This window comes from Ctenopharyngodon idella, chromosome 7 (genome assembly GCF_019924925.1).
Source record: "Ctenopharyngodon idella isolate HZGC_01 chromosome 7, HZGC01, whole genome shotgun sequence".
Lineage (NCBI taxonomy): Eukaryota > Metazoa > Chordata > Actinopteri > Cypriniformes > Xenocyprididae > Ctenopharyngodon > Ctenopharyngodon idella.
Window position 1 is genome coordinate 40,628,038 of NC_067226.1, and position 20,436 is coordinate 40,648,473.

A 20,436-nucleotide genomic window follows, 5' to 3' on the forward strand; every position below is an offset into this window, starting at 1 on the left:
TTTTCTAAAATCAAAACAGTATTTTATGGCACAAAATTACAGATAAATGTACACTAAATACAACAATAAAGGTTTTTTATAGGTTTTTTACTTAACTGTATTATTGCAATTGTAATATATTTATTTGTTTTATTTCATTTAGTTTTTATAATTTAAATAATAATAAAAAAATATTTTGAATAATATAAATAATTATTAGCAGTGTTAGTTGTGTATATTCATATTGACATATATTACATGCATATATATATATATATATATATATATATATATATAGATAGATAGATAGATATATATATATAATTTTTTTACACAATATTTTATTTTGTCTTGCATTGATTTTTTTAAATAATCAGATAAAATAGATGGAAATGCATTTACACAAATAGACAAAAACAGAAAGTGTTACGTTGTGTCCTGCTCTTCCCTGCTTTTAGTTAATACTGTAATTACTTAAAATTAGTATTAAATATTAATGCTAAAAATAAAAGTATAAAAATATAGATACTCACTAGATAATAGACATTTGGTTGCTGGTCAAATGGTCAGCATGCAAACATGTTTGTAGCATCTTGTGTCTTTCACTGAGTTGCATATGCCTTGATGTAACACTAGTGTGATGTTGTGTCTTTTTTCATAAAGGTTCAACACAAAGTCAGCACAAATCCCCTCTGTGACATTCAAATGCATAAACTACACTAAATAACTGCATCCTCTCTCCCAAATGATCTTTCTAAGCTTAATCTTCATTTGTCCTTGCTCATTGATTCTAAATAAAACTTTGTTGCTTGTTTTCATTGCCTCTTTACAATAAAAAAGCAAAGTTGATTTCCTCTTGCATGCATACATATTTCTGCTTAAGTTTTCTACTGAACTTGAATAGTTAGATTAAAGGAAATAAATGTGAAGCATTTTGAATGTGATAGTGTTTGAATTTCATTTATGTCTGCTTTCTCTTGCTGTTTTTTTTTCTGCTAACTCCTTTTAGGGGGCGGTATTCTTCATGGTGTGTGTCTGGAGTCAGGGGGTAATGGGGTCGGACTAACCCAGCACAGCACTTGTGGAGTGGGCAGGCATGTGGCGCCTCACTCCCCTGCTGACACGCCTCTAACACGCCTAGCTAATGTTAGTGAAAGGGTTGAGGGAGGGGGTCAAAACACTGGCCACAAAGGGCATCCAGTTGCATTAAATGAAGGAAAACAGGGCAAGAGGGCCAGTCAGGGGGCACCAGAACCTTCTCGTGGGCAGGATACTGAAACCTCTAAACTGGTTGCAAACTCTAGCAATGAATTGTTAATGCCCAACTACATCCAAAAGGAGTTGGCAACAGAATTGCCAGAAAATTGTAAGTCGTCAATAAACTCTTCTCCGGAACAAGAGAAAGCAGGAGAGCGAGAGAGAGGACGAAAAGGCTCAGGTGAGAAGAGAGTGAAAGCCAACTCTCTGGAACGCCATCCATCAGCATCCCTCCTCAGTGTTGGCCTGTCTCCATTTTCACCTTTCCTGTTTTATTTGTTTTTTTTTTCCATTAATTTTTTATTCATTTCTTTTATTGAATTTTTGCATCTTGAATTTTTCACTTTCAATCTTTTTTAAACACTTATTTAGTTTATTGCACTTTATAAAGTTTACTCATTAATCATTTATGTGCCTATTATTTTTAATTTGTCATATTGACCCTTGTGAAAAAAAGTACACTTTAGCATATTTTTAAAAAGAGCATTATTTTGAAAATAATATACTTTTTTTTAAAGAATATACTTAAGTGTGAAATGAATGTAATGTTTTCAGACACTTAATGGCATGTTAATTTGAAATTAAATGGCGATACATTATAGTTTAAATCTATATTAAATGCATTTAGCTGAACTTTAGAGTGTTTTTTTACCCACTTAAGTAGGACTTAATACAAATATGGTTAAAGTGAACTGCCGAATGTGCTGACAAGCTTTTATGGTAAACTAAATTATACTTCATGTCATTGTTGAAATTTGTTATTTATTTTAATATATTTGTAATCACACAATTGTAATGATGAATTTCCAATTTAGTACATTTAAAATATATTACCTTTAAATGTAATATTGAATAACACACTGCAATTTAAATTATAATCAATTACTTTAGTTTGTTAGTCAACATAAAAATAAGTGTACTTACTTACTTACTTACCTGGGTAGAGGGGTTACATTGGTGCTGTGACCTGGATAGGAGTGAGGTTTAGAGGGGTGAGTGTAACGGAGGCCAGCTAGTAGTTGCTGTGCAGAGTAGGAGTAGGACCTGGGTGAGGGGTTTCATTGGTGCCATGACCCAGATGGGAGTGAGGTTTAGGGAGAGATGCTCTAGTGACTGATGCAACTAACACTAGAGGTTGTGGCCTTTAGCCTCCTTGTTAGAGTGTCCGACTCCCACGCCGGAGACCCAGGTTCGAGGCCCGCGCAGAGCGGGGCGAGTAGGACCTGGGTAGAGGTGTTAAACTTATAAGTGGCCTTTTATTTCAATAATATTATAGGCTATTACCTGCAAGTACGTTTTTTTTTTTTTTTTTAAATATATACTTTTAAGATTCAATTCAATTAAGATTCAATACAATTAAGCAAACTTCTTTTTCACAAGGGGATATAAGACCTTTCTCATAAAATTAGCATATTGCAGTTGTTTTAACATCCTTGTAGTCACGCTGTGGTTATACAGAATATAAACACGCAGGAAAAACTGCAACAGTTGACTGGTCAGTCAACCCCATTGGAAAATCCAGCTAAAACCAGTTTCTTGCTGGTACAATCTGGTTTTTCTAATGGGGTATCTTCTCAGAGAACTTTTATTTATGGTAAGTCTTCTCAACTACAGCCTTTTTAATCCCTTAAATAACAACACTATTCTCACAAATGCATCCAGGGATCCTTTTTGGCTTCTTTTATGCCACCAGCCACAACTGGCAATATGCTGGACACCCTCCCTACTACACGATACACTCCTTGGGCTCACCAACTTTCAATGTCATAGTGCCAGTCTGTATTTTTACAATTCTGTGCCTGGTTTGGATATTTTGCTTCACGTACGCTGGTACACGCTCAGTCTATGATTAGTTTCCTTTATACTGTAAATGTGCTTCACTGCTAACTGTAGTGTTTTGTTATGCCAGCTTCACCCGCTCCACCCTATGGCATCAATGTGTTGGAATGTGTGCGGGACTCGATGGTACTAGCCTGGAAACAACCCACTTTCATCGGTGGTGCTGACATCACTGGTTACTTTGTTGATTACCGTGAGGTCATCGGTGGAGTCCCGGGAAAATGGCATGAAGCGAACATTAAGTCTGTCAGTGAGAGAGCTTATAGAGTAAGTAGCACATTTGTGTAATAACAGGCAAAATAATTGACCATGAGATGGGCAATTTTTAATCTCCAACCTCCTTTCTGTCTAGGTTTCAGAGCTGAAGGAAAACATGCTGTACCAATTCCAGGTACGTGCTGCCAACATGGCTGGTGTGGGCATCCCGTCTCTTCCCAGTGAGACATTCAAGTGTGAGGAGTGGACTATTGCTGTACCGGGTATGCACAAACTAATATGAATAATAAAGATTTTTTTTTTTTTTTTTTTTTCCAGAGCTGTAATGCTTACACACAATAAAGGTGACCCTTGTGAAAAAAAGTACAATTTAGCATACTTTTAACTTAAGTGTGAATATGCTTAAGTGTGCACTGAATGTAATGTTCTCCAACACTTAATTGCACGTTAATTGCAATTAAGTGAAAAGGCATTTTAGTTAAAATTTATATTAGATGAAATTAGCTGAACTTTAGAGTGCTTTTTGGACCCACTTAAATAGGACATCTTTATATTTAATTTCATATTTATTACTTATATTTATGATCAAGTACTTACATCTGCTTTAGTATGTTAGTCAACACATCAAAATTTGATATAATAATTATTTAAAATGTACTGTACAACTTAAGTCAAATTAACAGTAAAAAATTTAATTTGACATTTTTACAAAATGCACTTTTTACTTAAGTGTGTACTAAAGAAACAGTAATGAAAGTGTACTCTCTTTAAGTACACTTAAGTGGCCTTTATTTCATTAATATTATCTGCAAGTAGTTTTTTTTAAATATGCTTTAAAGATTTTAAGTACACTACATGTGCACATTCAATACAATTAAGCACACTTCTTTTTCACAAGGGGATAGTAAACACATTGATAATCTGCAAAGTCTAAATAAATCCTATTAAAACCATAATATCCTAAATAAATCCTACTAAAACCATAATTTGGAACCAATACTTAAGGATCCTACAGATTCCAGAAACACAAAACAAAAACTAGATCTTTTAGAATATATAATTCCCAATAGGACTATTATAATTCCAATAGAATGTATTTTATTCTATTGGAATTATAATAGTCCTATTGGGAATTATATATACTTACTTGTAGATCTAAAGCACATCATTCAGAATTCTAGACTCTAAAGCATTTTTTTGATGACAAAGTACAGAACATTTTCTTGTTCATCACATCAGCTCTGACTGATACGCTTGTAAACTATGCTACAAACATTTTTCAGGACCACCCCATGACCTCCAAGTACGGGAGGTGCGTAAAGACTCTTTGGTCTTGCTCTGGAAACCACCTGTCTACCAGGGTCGTGATGCTGTCAATGGATACTACATTGACATCAAGGAGGCTGAAGCGGACTTTGAAATGTGGAGAGGGGTCAATGAGAAAGCTACTAACAAGACATTCATGAAGGTTTGTATGTATGTGGAAGCTGCGGAGCAGTGGAGTTTGCTTGTTAAGGTTGTGACATTGGCATTCCCTTGTGAAAAAGAAGTCCACTTTATCATACTTTTTAAAAATAACACTTATTACAGAAATAATATACTTGAAAAGAATATACTTAAGTGTGAACTTAATGTAATGTTTTCACCAATTGCAATGATATGAAAATGTATTATAGTTTAAATTTATATTAAATGCAATTAGCTGAACTTTAGAGTGCTTTTTTTGATCCACTTAAGTAGAACTTAAGTACATATTTGTCTGTAATTATTTCATAATTACTTTTATTGTGTTTAAAATATGGTTAAAATGTACTGCCAAAATTACTGACAAGAATTTATGCTAAACAAAAATATACTTAAGTGTCATTTCTATTGAAACTTGTACAGTATATCATGTATTTAAAAATATTTGTAATTACACATTTGTAATAATAATGATTAGTAAGCAATTTTCGTGCAATGAAAATATATTAACTTTAAATGTAATCTCAAATAACATTACAGTTAAAATTATAATCAAATACTTTAAATGTGCTTTAGTATGTTCAATACTAAAGCACATTTATGTACAATGCATAAGTGTACTTCTTTAATGCATGTCAAAACGTGATTTTTAGTTGCCATTATTACAAACTGCTCTTTTTAAAAGTGTACTAAAGTGTATTAAGAAAAATTGTCATGAAAATGTACTCTCTTGAAGTACACTTAAGTGGTCTTTTATTAATATTATCAGCAAGTACAGTTTTTTATAAATGTACTTTTAAGATTTAAAGTAGCAAGGTCATATTCAATACAAGCACACATTTTTTTTTCACAAGGGTAGGTTTATGGTATAATGTTGTTCCTCTTCATTGTTCTAGATCAAGGATCTAAAGGAGGGGGAGTCGTATGTTTTCCGTGTACGCGCTCAGAACAAGGCTGGTGTAGGAAAAGCATCAGAAGCTACAGAACCAGTGGAGGCAGTGACTAAACCAGGTACTAAACTGGACTAAATGAAGCTAAACAAGAATTTGTCAAATAACATTTTATTGTACTGCAAAATAGCTATGGCAGATTTCTTAAATGCATGTTCCAGGTCCTGTTGTATACAAGTCATACTTTTCTCATGATCTTCTTCAAAAATGTAATAACTTGATCTGACTCTGAAATGATTTCTTTTTTGGATGACACAACCATTCCTTCTTATTTTTCCAACTATATCCTCCAAACACTTTTCATAACCCAATCGTGAAAAACTCTGAGAAATTACGAGTTATTACTAGGGGTGTAACAGTACATAAACATGACGGTTCAGTATGTACCTCGATATTGAAGTCACGGTTCGGTACAGCAGGGGGCAGAAAACTAAACATAAAATTGCTTCTTTTTTCTTTATTAAACAGTGGTTTATTGAACAAATTGTGTCTCTCTCTTTAAATAAACTCAATTATAATTAACATTTTCTTAAGGATAAAAAAAATCTATCCCAGCTAATGCTGTAAACTATACAGGGAGCCCTTTCTTGCACATTACTATAATATTAAAGGTTAAGAGCCAAACTATATAGTGCATATATTTAGTGAAATGCTCCCCTCTAGAGTTCATTTCTCCAGTAAACTAACATGCTGTGGACACTAAATGACTTGCCTGAGGTAAATGTAATGCTATGTGAGATATTCTTCTCAAGCCGTTTTATAGATGTCTTTCCACAGTTGAAACACTGATTGAGAGATTACACGTAAACATATCTATGCATAGATCGTCTGTTTTCCTCTTCTGCACTTTTTCCTGTAGTGGCAGTTAGCAAACAGCATTGCATTACCGCGTGCACCCCTTTCTGGATTGGAGTGTGGATCGCCTGTGACTGACTGTATTCGTCTTCTGACTGTATGCACCGAACCCTGACGTCCGTACCATGACGGTTCGGGACGAATACATGTACCGTTACACCCCAAGTTATTACAGTGGTGAAATGGATTGTAAATAATGTTGACTTTAAGTTAAAGCAGTCCATGCTGAACTTGATTCAGATTAGGTGTTGAACAAAACCATATGTGGGTATATCAGAGTAAACAGGAATGGACAAAACACAAACACGTAATAATCTGCAATAAACTGTGTGCTATTGAGGAATCTGTTTAATAAAGTGCTTTTTAAATCCAGGCTAAGCTTAAAACAAACCAAAATAAACAAAACTTAAAAAAACTATTTCTTTCTCTCAGGTACTGCAGAGATAGTTGTGAATGTTGACGACGATGGCGTCATTTCACTGAATTTTGAGTGCTCTAACCTCACTGCTGACTCCAAATTTGTCTGGTCCAAGAACTATGAGGAAATGACAGAACCTAAACGCATGACCTTAGAGACCAAGGGTAGCAAGTAAGTATTTACGTGCTAATTAAGTTATATAACGAAGTCCTCCTGCAGTCAATAATTTTATCCATTAAAAGTCATCTTTGATAATCACTATGACATATTTAATGTTTTTTCCTGTGAAAAAAATTCATGCCTTAAAATAGCTTGAATGAAACTCTACACCCTTGCTTCATTTAGAATACGCGGATTAGTCACCGCCTCCACTCAATCACACCAGCTCGGACTACTAAGCAAGAGCACCCTCAGCTGATACTGTAATGATATCATATTGACTAAACAGATTTGGTAAGGCCCAGTGCGTAACTATGTTTACGCTCTGGAGAACGTGTTTTTGCAACAGTGAGCAATGTAGCCAATTGCAGACATGTTTGTTGATCTCTTGAATGCAGTGGCCAATCAGGGGTGTTTAATGTAGTCAGAATCCACTCACCGCTCAAAACACCGGAGTTTTTGTTCAGCACGGAGTTCTTCATGCTCTCAAATCCTTAGATTTACTAAAGTGTAGAGTCGAAGTAAATAAGAGATTCATTGTGCAGTGTAGACAACTTTATTGAGATCAGTGACAGCTTTTTAGTGATTGTAAAGTGAGCAGACTTTGCACACTTTCTAAGCTGTATATAATTCATTCAGAATTTGAATAAAAGTCGACGCATAACAGTTAATGATATTATTATATATATCTACGTTTTTAAACAGCTAATAATGTGTTGCTAATGTTACCCAAACCATGTTCCCATTTACCATCTTCACCGAGTCAGACAGCTGCATTAAAAAATCAGCATTCCCTAGAATTTATCATAGTAAAAGCCCCGCCCTACACGTTGACAGGATTGGTTACATGTTTGTGACGGTAGGAATTAGGGGCAGTTTCAAACCGCATTTTTGAGACTGTCTTTTGGTATACTGCAGGAGCAAATACTCAGCAATGGTGTTTACTGATGAATTTGCACATGGTTTGTCTTAAAGCATATTAAAAACACCACATATAAACAACATTAAAAACTTTTTCACCACAGGGGTCATCATTTACTTACCCTAATCTCATTCTAAACCCATAAGACTATTGTTCATCTTCTGAACATAAATGAAGACATTTTTAAAAAATTATTTTGTGCATCCATTGGAAGTGTAATCAAAACGACATTCATAAAAGTAATCCATATGAATCGAGCAGTTTAATCCAAGTCTACTGAACAATATTGCTCATCAAATGAATATTGAAAATATCTTCTTTTGTTCTGAAAATGAATTAAAGTTTTATGGGTTGGAACAGCATGAAGGTGAGTAAATGATGACATAATTTTTATTTTTGAGTGAATTATATCCCTTCAAACTATAGCTTGTGTACCTTCTGATCAATCATATTTATAAATCTTTGACCGTTTACAGAAACATATTATTTATTAAATGTAATAAACAATTCCATCACCTTTCTATGTGTAGATTAGCATGGCATCATTTTGTAGTAACTCTTCAATATTGGTCTGTAGGTCCAAAGCCATATTTAATACTCCTTCAGAAGATGACCTGGGCATCTACTCTTGCTTCGTGACACACACTGATGGAGCTTCAGGCAGCTACACGCTCTCTGAAGAAGGTGAGTTTATCTCCCTTTTTCATTTGTGTATGTTTAAATGTAGCAAGTAAACCTTGTTATTGATTCTGACAATTTCACTGTCCTGTTCCTAACAGCTCTAAAAGAACTCCTGAAGGTCAGCCATGAACACAAATTCCCCAGTGAGTACACGTCACATGCTCAGTTGTAAGGTTTCACACTATCAACGTTTTTTTTTTGTAGGTGTGTACACTTGCTCTATCCTGTGCAATTTAGCATACTTTTAAAAGTACTATTATGGAAATAATATACTGTAAAAGAACAGAGTTATGTGTGAACTGAATGTAACGTTTTCTGACACTTTTGCACACAATTGCATGTTAATTGTCATTAAATGAAAATGTATTATAGTTTAAATTTATATTAGATGTTATTAGCTGAACTAAGAGTGCTTTTTCGACCCACTTTAAGTAGGACTTAAGTACATCTTATTGTATATATAATTTAATTACTTTTATTGTCTTTGAAATATGGTTAAAGTATACTTCAGAATGTACTGATAAGCATTTATGGTAAACTGAAATATACTTTAATGCTATTTCTATTGCAACTTGTAAGTTATGTATTCAGATATATTTCTAATAATGAAGTTGCAATTTAGTAGGCCTACATTTAAAATATATTCATTTAATTGTAATATCAAATAACAGTACAGTTAAAATTGTAATCAAATACTTTACATGTGCTTTAGTATGTTAGTCAACACATCAAAATAAGTGTACTTCTTCAAAGCAAAAGATTATTAAAACAATGATTTAAAATAAGCAAAACTTTTAATTTGACAATAAAAGTGCATTTAAGTGTGTTAAGAAACATTATCATGAAAGTATGTTAACACATCAAATTAAGTGTACTTTAAAGCATGACAAAAGATTATTAAAACAAAATTATTTAAAATAAGTAAAACTATTTTACATTATTAAAAGTGTACTTAAGTGTGTTAAGAAACAATCATGAACATGTAAATGTCTTTAAGCGCTCTCTTTTTTTAAATATATACTTTTAAGATTTACACAATTAAGCATAATACTTTTTTTTACAAGGGTAGTTCTGTAACACTATGGAAGCTTGTTTCCGCCACTGAATAAAAAAGTAATTGTGACTTTTTACCTCACAATTCTGAGTTTTTTTCTCGCAATTGCAAGTTTATATCTCAGAATTTACAAAGTCAGAATTGTTTGATGTAAACTCGCAATTGCGAGTTATAAAGTCAGAAATGTGAGTTATAAAGTCAGAATTGTGAGATATAAACTCGCAATTCTGAGAAAAAGGTTTTTTTTCCACAGAATTGGACTTTATATGCTAACTCGCAATTGAGAGTTTATATCTCAGAATTCTGAGAAAAGAAGTCTAGAATTGCGAGATATAAACTCGAAATTGTGAGAAAAAAGTCAGAATTGCGAGTTTATAACTTTATTTCTTGTAATTCTTGTCTCGTTCTCGTGAACCCTCGTTCTTGTAAATCTTGTCTCGTTCTCGTGAACCCAGTCTCGTATTTCGTCTCGTCACGTGAGCTGTCTCAACATACCCCTATGCCCTAGTAATTGTCGTTAACTAAACGATTGAATATTTGTACATTATAACTTTACATAACTTTATTTCTTGTAATTCTGAGTTTATATCTCACAATTCTGAGAAAAGAAGTCACAATTTGTGAGAAAAAATAAAGTCAGAATTGTGAGATAAAAAGTTACTATTACCTTTTTTATTTTTTTTATTTAGTGGCGGAAACAAGTTCCATAATAACACAGTGTCCTAAACAGTTTTTGTTCTGTCCTATAAACAAAAGCAAATTACTGCATTAAGTGCTCATCAGAACATACAGTATGATTTTTTTAAATACAGCTATGTGATATAGGATTTTTCAAATGAGATAGACAGAGAAACCCTTATGAGTGGCAAAATGTCTCGTCATGTGACACTTATTCTTTGGTTAGGACACTTGGTTAGGTTTAATATGAAAGATGCATCACTTGTCACTTTATTGCACAAAACAGAGCATAAGTATCAAGGTTTCCATTCCATCATAGGCCTCCAATACAATAAACATTATTCAGGACCGATTTCATGTTTTGTTCTATTGTTCTCAATATTGTTCCCATCATCTGTTTCTGTTATCCACTTTCATCCCTCTTCTCCAGTCATCCCTCTGAAAACAGAGCTGGCCTGTAGAGCTGCTGGAGAAGGGTAGAGTTCGCTTCTGGTTGCAGGCTGAAAAAATCTCTGCCAATGGAAAAGTTGAATACGTGTTCAATGACAATATGATCTCCCAGGGAGAGGTGAGACGAATACAGAAACAGACGCACAGTACATGAAATATTACACATGAAATTGATTGTAAATAATCATTTAGTTTGCTTCTGCATTAAGAGTTTTTGTGTGTTGTAGAAATACAAGATGAACTTTGATAAAAATACTGGCATTATTGAGATGTTCATGGAGTCTCTGGGCAAAGAGGATGAGGGAACATTCACTTTCCAGCTTCAAGATGGCAAAGCCACTAACCAGTCCAGTCTAGTCCTAATTGGAGATGGTACATCTAAAAGTCCATATACACGTACATATATGTATCTCATTTATAGGGTGTGTACTAATTATGGCATCTCATTTCCTTCAGTGTTCAAGCAGTTACAGAAGGAATCAGAGTTCCAGAGAAAAGAATGGCATAGAAAGCAAGGTACGAGTATATGTGCAGTACTGTATATACACTGTAATATTATTTTTAAAAATCTATGTGAACAAGTATATAGTATGCAATAAACTTTATGTTGGCTTGAGAAAGTTAGCAATGACCTAGTAAGGGTGTGACGAGATCTCATGATTAGAATGTGACAAAATGTGATTAAAAATCGAGGTGAAAAGCTGTCTTGAGCAATATTTCCATGATGGAGTGTGAGGGGGAAATTAGGATAGAATATGCCACTGCTACATTTGTATTACACCTCCACTGTCATTTTGCTTTTTATAGACATAAAAACCATTTAATTCATAACAGTCCATCCACCTCATCCAACGCGAGCTGCAGCGTTGTACGTAGTGCAGCAGTTCACTGATCACGTGATGAGAGTAAGTGATGAGATGACTGACAAGACCATGGCGGAGGATTCCTTGCACAACAGAGTCTAAGCGTTCTGACAAATGTCTTATCTTGTAGAACGTGCGTCCCTATTCACACGCGCAATCTCTAAATCGAAAGTAAAATGCGAGCGCACATTCAAACGTGATTTCACCCCGCATTATGAAAGCGGCTCCCTGATGCATGCAAATATCTCCCAATATGAAAGTTATCTTAGTCTTAGCTCTGTATCATGCTTGAAGAAAAATTTGGTCTTTATTTGATGACTTTGATTATGGTTGCACTTATTCTTTGCAATTAATAAGACTAAGAGAAAACTGTTATTCATTTTTATTTAGCCAGTTAAAACATTTCAAATGCACCTGCAGACTGTTTTTCTAGCCATGTATTTCGTAATTGAGGATTTTTTTAAAATACTGTGCAAAAATCTTGTCTCGTTCTCATGAACCCAGTCTCGTATTTCGTCTCGTCACGTGAGCTGTCTCATCACACCCCTATGCCCTAGTAATTGTCGTTAACTAAACGATTGAATATTTGTACATTATTCACTGCTATTTATGCACTCAAAGGTCCACACTTTGTGGAGTATCTTGGTTATGAAGTCACACCTGAGTGCTGTGTAAGACTGAAGTGCAAGGTGAGCCTTCTCTCATATGAACCACATAAACACTCTACTCAGCTGTAGGGTGCTGCCTGTTTCTTTATTAATGACATATTAACCTGTGATCTAGGTTGGTAATATGAAGAAAGACTCCGTGGCCCTGTGGTATAAGGATGGACGAGAGGTTAAGGTCAATGAGAAACTGGATTTCTCTGAAGGAGTATTAACTTTGGAGATCACCCAGGTGAGCAGCATTTCACTCATGCAGAGAAAAAAAATTGGTGTAGAAACTATAGTAGTCAACATTTTAAGTGGATCAAAAAAGTTCATCAAAGTTGTCCTAAGAAGGTTTTAGGACAACTTTTGAAGGTTTTGATCCACTTCAAATGTTGACTACTGTATTTTTACTCAAAAATTGTTTGTAAATTTCACAGGAAACGGCAAATAACGTAAAATTTTTCAGTTAAAAAACTGGCGTAGTATTTTCTTGTAAAGAGTACTTATAAAACATGCTCAGATTTCTCAAAGACTTTTTTATGGAAATAAATGCAAATAAAAGATTGACAAATAACAAGCAACAAAGTACATGGCCTGAAATGCATAGTCTTTTGAATCATTAAATTAAATTAAAATTTAAATAATGTGGTTACAATATTGACATAAAACATAGTATTAGAAAACTAGGCTACCACTTTTAATGCTCCAATATGCACACCTGTTTAATGTTTAAAAAAAATAAAATATGGGATATTAATGTAAGCACAGGCTCACTTATATTATATATTATATATCACTTTGTCATGTCAGAATAAATAGGCTTTTTCTTCTGCGCTGGATGCTGTAGGCCACAACAATTCGACAAAAGAAAAAAGAAAAAAATAATGTAACAAGCAAGACGTAAACTTGAAAGAGTAGGAAGACAGACGCACAAAACTACAACTACAAAAACAAGCATGGCAAACACACAGACAGGGATCGATTAAGTTAAAATGATCACAGTAAAGGAAAATTTGATCAAAGATGACTGTAAAAATAAATCTGCATTGTTCATCCTTTTGATCTTTAATTCATAAAATTAGCAAAAATCTAACCTTTAATTGAAGGAAAAGAATTGAAAGTGGAGGGAAAATCACATTGTGAAATAAATGTTTTTCTCCAAAACACATTGGCCACAATTATTGGCACCCCTAGAATTTTTTATGAGTAAAATATCTCTGAAGTATATTCCTATTCATATTTACAATTTTTTTTTAGCACACCAGGGTGATCATGAACATGAAATTGTCCAGCCATGACTTCCTGTTCCACAGGAGGATAAAAATGAGGAAACACAAAAGCCAAATTCCCTTAATAATTCATCACAATGAGTAAAACCAAAGACTGTAGTTCTGATGTGCAGCAAAAGATTGTTGAGCTATACAAAATAGAAAGTGGCTGTAAGAAAATAGCTAAAGCATTGAAAATCCCCATTTCCACCATCAGGGCAATAATTAAGAAGTTCCAATCAACTAAAGATACAAATCTGCCTGGAAGAGGACGTGTGTCTAAATCATCCTAATGCGCTGTGAGGAGGAGAGTTTGAGTGGCCAAAGACTCTCCAAGGATCACAGCTGGAGAATTGCAGAGATTAGTTGAGTCTTGAGTTTCAGAAAGCCTAAAAAAATTATCAAACAGCACCTACATCCCCACAAGTTGTTCGGGAGGGTTTCAAGAAAAATCCTCTGCTCTCATCCAGAAACAATCTCCAGCATATTCAGTTGTCAGACAAGACTGGAGCTTCAAACGGGACCGGCTTCTATGGTCAGATGAAACTAAAAAAAGAGCTTTTTGGCAGCAAACCCACCAGATTTGGGTTTGGTGCACACATGGATAAAAAGTACCCCATGCCAACGGTTAAATATACTGCTGGATCTTTAATGCTGTGGGCCTATTTTTCTGCTGGAGGTCCTGGACATCATGTTCAGATACATGGTATCATGGATTCTATCAAATACCAACAGACAAAAAAATAAAAACCTGACCGCTTCTGCTAGAAATCCAATAATGGGCTGTGGTTGGATCTTCCATCAGGACAATGATCCAAAACAAACATCAAAACCAACAGAAAACTGTGTCACTGAGCACAAAACGAAGCTTCTGCCATAGCCATCCCAGTCCCCTGACCTGAACCCTAAAGAAAATGAGTGGAGTGAACTGAATAGAAGAAGCACCAACATGGAGTTGGGAATCAGAAGGATCTGTAGAGATTCTGCATGAAGGAATGGTCTCTGATATCTTGTCAGGTGTTCTCCAAACTCATCAGGCATTATAGGTGAAGACTCAGAGCTGTTATCTTGGCAAAAGGAGGTTGCAAAAAGTATTGAATAAAAGGGTGCCAATAATTGTGGCCAACGTGTTTTTCTGAGAAAAACATTTATTTCATAATGTGATTTTCCCCCCACTTTCAATTCATTTTCTTCAATGAAAGGTTATATTTTTGCTAATTTCATGAATTAAAGATCAAAAGGATAAACAATGCAGATTTATTTTTACAGTCATCTTTGATCATATTTACCAAGGGTGCCAATAATTCTGACCACCACTGTATACTGTAGGTGACCACCTCCGTCAAAAGTGAGATGTTTATGTGTTTATGCAGATCTCGAAAAAGGATGCTGGTATATATGAAGTAGTTTTGAAGGATGACAGAGGCAAAGACACCTCCACCCTCAACCTTACTGACCAAGGTAACAGCAGAAATATGCTTTAAAAAGTACTTTTACTATTTTAAAACTCTCTACTCTACAGTATTCTCTACTTACTCTAATTTGTGCTGTGATGTTAATGTCATTGTATATATTTTACATACAAATTGTCCCTTAACTCTCAGCTCTGGTTAAACATTTAGTTCACTTTATTGTAGTTGCCATTGTTACAGTGTAATTATCAGTAAATTATTACATTGATTTTTTTCACTAATTTACTTCCTCTAGTAAGTACATGTAAGATGTGAAAAGGGACACTGTAAAATAAATTGTTATTAAACATTTTTATCCTACTTAAATCTATATCTGGGAATTGCACAGATTTCCTCCCACAATTGGTGCAGAAAATGTGGAAAAAAAACAAAGAAAAAAGTTTCCATTTGGACCTACATTTTCTTCTTATTTCTTCCTGATATTATCTGTCTGTTAAAGATGCTGATGATAATTGATCTTTTGTAAATAAATGTCTAATTTCTGTTTTCCAGGATTCAAAGACCTGATGAATCAGGTTTTCAGTGTTATTGGTAAGATTTACAATGTCATTTTCAAGCGTAAATTATTTTTATGATATACTAAACACAATTTAATATGTATTTTAAATCTTTACAGTACATCTTTGCATTTAAACTTGTAGTTGTAGCAATGCAGGACAAATGTTTTTGTTTTGTCCAGCGAACTCGTCCACTCCGCTGAAGATCCAGAGCACAGAGGAGGGAATCAGGCTCTACAGCTTCGTCAGCTACTACAACGACGAGCTGCACGTCACCTGGCATCACAAGTAAGAACGTGTTTCTCTTAAAAGTATTCGTGCATGACATGTTTCCAGCATCAAGAAATGTGTCTGTCCACACTGAGAGCAAATTATATTTTATTATTATATTATATTATATATTATATTGTTTTAGCAGTGACTGAATTTATGCATTTACGTTTTTTCCCTGAAGAAAAAGTATTTTAAATTAAACATTAGTATGTTGGCTTTCTAAAGTACCAAGTACCATTATTACTTTCTCAGTACCAAGACTTAAAAAGTTACAACTTGTGTTCATTGTAGTTTGACAGCAGAGTATAATTTTAAGTGTGTGTGCTTTATTACAGGGATGCTGCAATCGCATTCACCGAGCGCATTAAGAGTGGTGTGGTGGGTGAGCAGCTGTGGCTGCAGATTTCTGAGCCCACAGAGAAAGATAAAGGCAAATACGCCATTGAGTTCTTCGATGGGAAAGGAGGTTTGCGCAGAACTGTGGAATTGGCTGGACAAGGTGAGGAAACATGAGCTCACACACACACTCTACGCCAAAAAACTAGTCGCCTGCTTTGCTGTCTACTATACTCTTAAAAAATTGGTTGTTTCAACCCAAATTTGGGTCAAATATGGACAAACCAAGCCATTGGGTTAAATTTTTAAATTCAATTTTTAACCCAACAGTTGGGTTTGTCCATATTTGACCCAAATTTGGGTTGAAACAACTCATTTTTTATGAGTGTAGGGGTGGGTGATATGGCAAAATATCATATCGTGATTTTTTTATTTTTAGTTTTAGATAGGATCACGATTCCAGGATTGTGCAATTCCACAAACCTGGAAGACCTTCTGAACGTATATAAGCAGTAGGCTTATATAAATGTATAAACGAATACATTTTCATCAATTAACATGCAATAAATATATGCGAAAACTGCATTCAGTATATTATTTCCATAATAATTACTTTTTTTTTTTTTTTTTTAAGTTTGCTAACGTGTTCTTTTTCACAAGAGTCAGTCTATTTTTTCTGTAACACTGTTCACAATAAATGTAGCAAACAGCAGATTTAAAGCAAACTGTACTCTCAAGATGTTGCAAAAGTGTCTGATAATGGGGTATTACTGAGATCAGTATATTTGACCTCAAAGTCGTGGCTCCAATGAGGCCGCCCAGCTCCATGTAAATAAAAACTAATTTAAGGCTATGAGAGTACACTACCAGTCAAAAGTTTGGAAACATTACTACTTTTAAAGTTTTTGAACGAAGTCTCTTATGCTCATTAAGGCTGCATTTATTTCATAATAAATACAGAAAAAAACAACAATATTGTGAATTATTATTACAATTTAAAATTATGGTTTTCTAATTTAATATACTTTAAAATATTATTTATTTCTGTGATCAAAGCTGAATTTTCAGCATCATTACTCCAGTCTTAAGTGTCACATGATCCTTCAGCAATCATTCTAATATTCTGATTTGATACTCAGTTATTATCAATGTTGAAAACAGTTGTGTTGCTTAATATTTTTTTGGAACCTGTGATTCTTTTTTCAGGATTTATTGATGAATAAAAGAACAGCATTTATTCAAAATATAAATCTTTTCTAACAATATAAATCTTTACTATCACTTTTTATCACATCCGTGTTCAATTTAACACATCTTTCAAAAAAAAGAAAGAAAAAAAAAATACTGACCCCAAACTTTTGAACGGTGGTGTATAATGTTACAAAAGATTTCTATTTTAAATAAATGCTGATATTTTTTTAACTTTTTATTCATCAAAGAATCCTGAAAAAGTATCACAGGTTATAAAATAATATTAAGCAGCACAACTGTTTCCAACATTGATAATAAATCAGCATATTAGAATGATTTCTGAAGGATCATGTGACACTGAAGACTGGAGTAATGATGCTGACAATTCAGCTTTGCATCACAGAAATAAATTATATTTTAAAGTATATTAAATTAAAAAACCATAATTTTAAATTGTAATAATATTTCACAATATTATTGTTTTTTCTGTATTTATTATGAAATAAATGCAGCCTTAATGAGCATAAGAGACTTCGTTCAAAAACATTAAAAATAGTAATGTTTCCAAACTTTTGACTGGTAGTGTACATGATTTTTATTAGTACTCTTCATTTCTGTAGATGTAAAATTTTTGAAAAAAGTTTTGAGAAAATGTTTGTAATAAATGATGCATTAACATTGAATTTTAATATTTTCAGCATTTGATGATGCATATGCTGAATTTCAAAGACTCAAGTAAGTGCCTTTAATCTGAAAATGCTTTGTGATCTGTGATAGATACTATTCAGCTTGACTGATTGAATAACTAATAAAAATATTTTCTTTTCCCATCTTCAATTTTTTCCTTAGGGCTGCTGCTATTGCAGAAAGAAGTGAGTAGATGAAGGCAGAAATACATGCTTGTTTAATGCATCACTTTAACTATCGTTTGAAAGGTGGTGTGAGTGTACTGGAAGTTTGTAATCTTTGTGTTTTCCTCAGATCGTGCTCGTGTGGCAGGTGGTTTGCCTGATGTTGTGACCATCCAAGAGGGCAAGGTAGTGTACATGGTTCTCCGTATGGTTTGAAAAAAACATATTTGCGCTACTCCGCAAATAATTTTCCCACAAAAATGACAAAAAATAAAACAGCAACAACAACAAAACATTCTGTTTTCAGTATCATTCCATCTGTCTCTTCACTTCTCTCTCGTAGGCTTTGAACCTGACCTGCAATATCTCGGGTGACCCTGTACCAGAGGTCACTTGGCTAAAGAATGAACGTGAGATGGTTTCGGACGATCACTATATTCTGAAGTTTGAGTCAGGCAAGTTTGCCAGTTTCACCATCACCAGCGTCAATACGTCTGACTCTGGCAAGTACAGCATCCTGGTAAAGAACAAGTACGGTACGGAGAGCGGCGATTTCACCGTAAGTGTCTTCATGCCAGACGAGGAACATGGCAAGAAAAAATAAAGAAAACCAATCAGATCAATTAAAGATTCGAAAAGATTCTAAAAGATTAGTTTTGACAATAGTGCCCGATTATATTGAATATCTGAAGGTATACTGATGTTTGGAATAAATAATTTTTTAATGTTTTTGATTGAAGTCTCTTCTGCTCACCAAGGCTGCATTTATTTGATCAAAGATACAGTAAAATTGTGAAATAGTATTACAATTTAAAAGAACTGTTTTCTATTTGAATATATTATAAAAGAGTAATTTATTCTGTGATGGTAAAGCTGAATTTTCAGCATCATTACTCCAGTCGTCAGTGTCACATGATCCCTCAAAAATCATTCTAATATTTAAAATAATTTTACTGTATTTTGATCACAGAATACAGCCTTGGTGAGCATAAGAGACATTCAAAAAGATTTTTTTTAAAATCTTAATTATTCCAAACTTTTGAGCATGTTTCATATCCTTAGTGAAGAGTAACAAAATGGTGCTAATATCTTGGTTGCAGATTGAAAAGTGTTGGTCCAAGTTTTAATCCACCAGTACCCACATTTTCAAAATAGAGCTTTAATTGGAAACAAACTCTTATTTTATCAAATCATTTTCTGTATAGATCTAGCTTTATAATAGTACTCAACTTGCATTGTTTACTTGACCATTTTCTCCATTGTGGAATTAGTAAAATAGTTTAAGGCCCAGATTAGAAAACAAATAGAGTTTTGACTGCAGGTTGTATTGTGAATGGCTTTCCTTATGTAGTTTTACTGTAAGAAGAAACAGATGCACTGATGTGCATGAAAGATGAACAGTTTTGAATTGAGGGACAAATGAATGCTCCATTTCTGTATAGTTTATCATTATTCTGTCCTGAAAAGCAGGGGCTTTAACAAAAAACACTAAATAGTCCATATTAAAGGAATGCTGTAAAGACAACTTTAATGTGTTTAAATGAATCGATAGCTCTGCTGCAAGGTTTCTATGGATTCTCTATAATGCTTCACACTCCTAATAAATCACTGCACGTATGATCCCATTGTGCATAGCAGTTATGACTTCACCTCCTGTTTTACCTCACAGATAATGATATGACTTCCTCTGTGTTATTTCCAATAAACGGAGCACATATTCTCTCAACTCCCTCTCTGTGTGATTTCAGTGTGTCCCTTGTTTTCTTCTCCACACTGTCCTCATCATTCACATCCCTCCTTCCTGAATCCTGCATCTGAGATGCAGATGTTGTCTCTTCGTCTGAACACCTGGTCCAACCTGAACACCGTCACTAACTTTCACACACTCTCACAAAAACAGAGTTTACAAATACTGTTTTTGTTTCCACAGTCTAATAAAAATGTTCAGAATAAATTTGAGGGTAAATAACTTGCTACCTTGTAATACAGCATAGGAACAATACATGTAACATGCTCAAAATATTTGTTTTCACTAACATCCAGTGGAAATTGTGCCACACTGAACTGAACACTGAAACTATTCAGTGCATTGAAAAAAGAAACAGGGATCTAA

General features: G+C 34.0%; 1 protein-coding gene across 1 annotated transcript in view; it reads left to right on the plus strand.

Annotated features, from left to right (window-relative positions):
* myom1b (myomesin 1b) overlaps positions 1 to 20,049 on the plus strand; it is a 51,313-nt gene extending 31,264 nt beyond the window's left edge. Inside the window, 21 exon segments of the mRNA XM_051899213.1 lie at positions 3,146 to 3,342; positions 3,428 to 3,554; positions 4,575 to 4,759; positions 5,652 to 5,766; positions 6,993 to 7,149; positions 8,637 to 8,743; positions 8,839 to 8,883; positions 10,903 to 10,928; positions 10,930 to 11,040; positions 11,150 to 11,294; positions 11,379 to 11,438; positions 12,407 to 12,474; positions 12,569 to 12,682; positions 15,077 to 15,164; positions 15,668 to 15,706; positions 15,855 to 15,960; positions 16,281 to 16,444; positions 18,171 to 18,207; positions 18,322 to 18,344; positions 18,454 to 18,509; positions 18,667 to 20,049. Coding sequence (XP_051755173.1) covers positions 3,146 to 3,342; positions 3,428 to 3,554; positions 4,575 to 4,759; positions 5,652 to 5,766; positions 6,993 to 7,149; positions 8,637 to 8,743; positions 8,839 to 8,883; positions 10,903 to 10,928; positions 10,930 to 11,040; positions 11,150 to 11,294; positions 11,379 to 11,438; positions 12,407 to 12,474; positions 12,569 to 12,682; positions 15,077 to 15,164; positions 15,668 to 15,706; positions 15,855 to 15,960; positions 16,281 to 16,444; positions 18,171 to 18,207; positions 18,322 to 18,344; positions 18,454 to 18,509; positions 18,667 to 18,927 — 2,231 coding nt within the window. The 3' untranslated portion in view covers positions 18,928 to 20,049.
* The last annotated feature ends 387 nt before the right edge of the window (positions 20,050 to 20,436 follow it).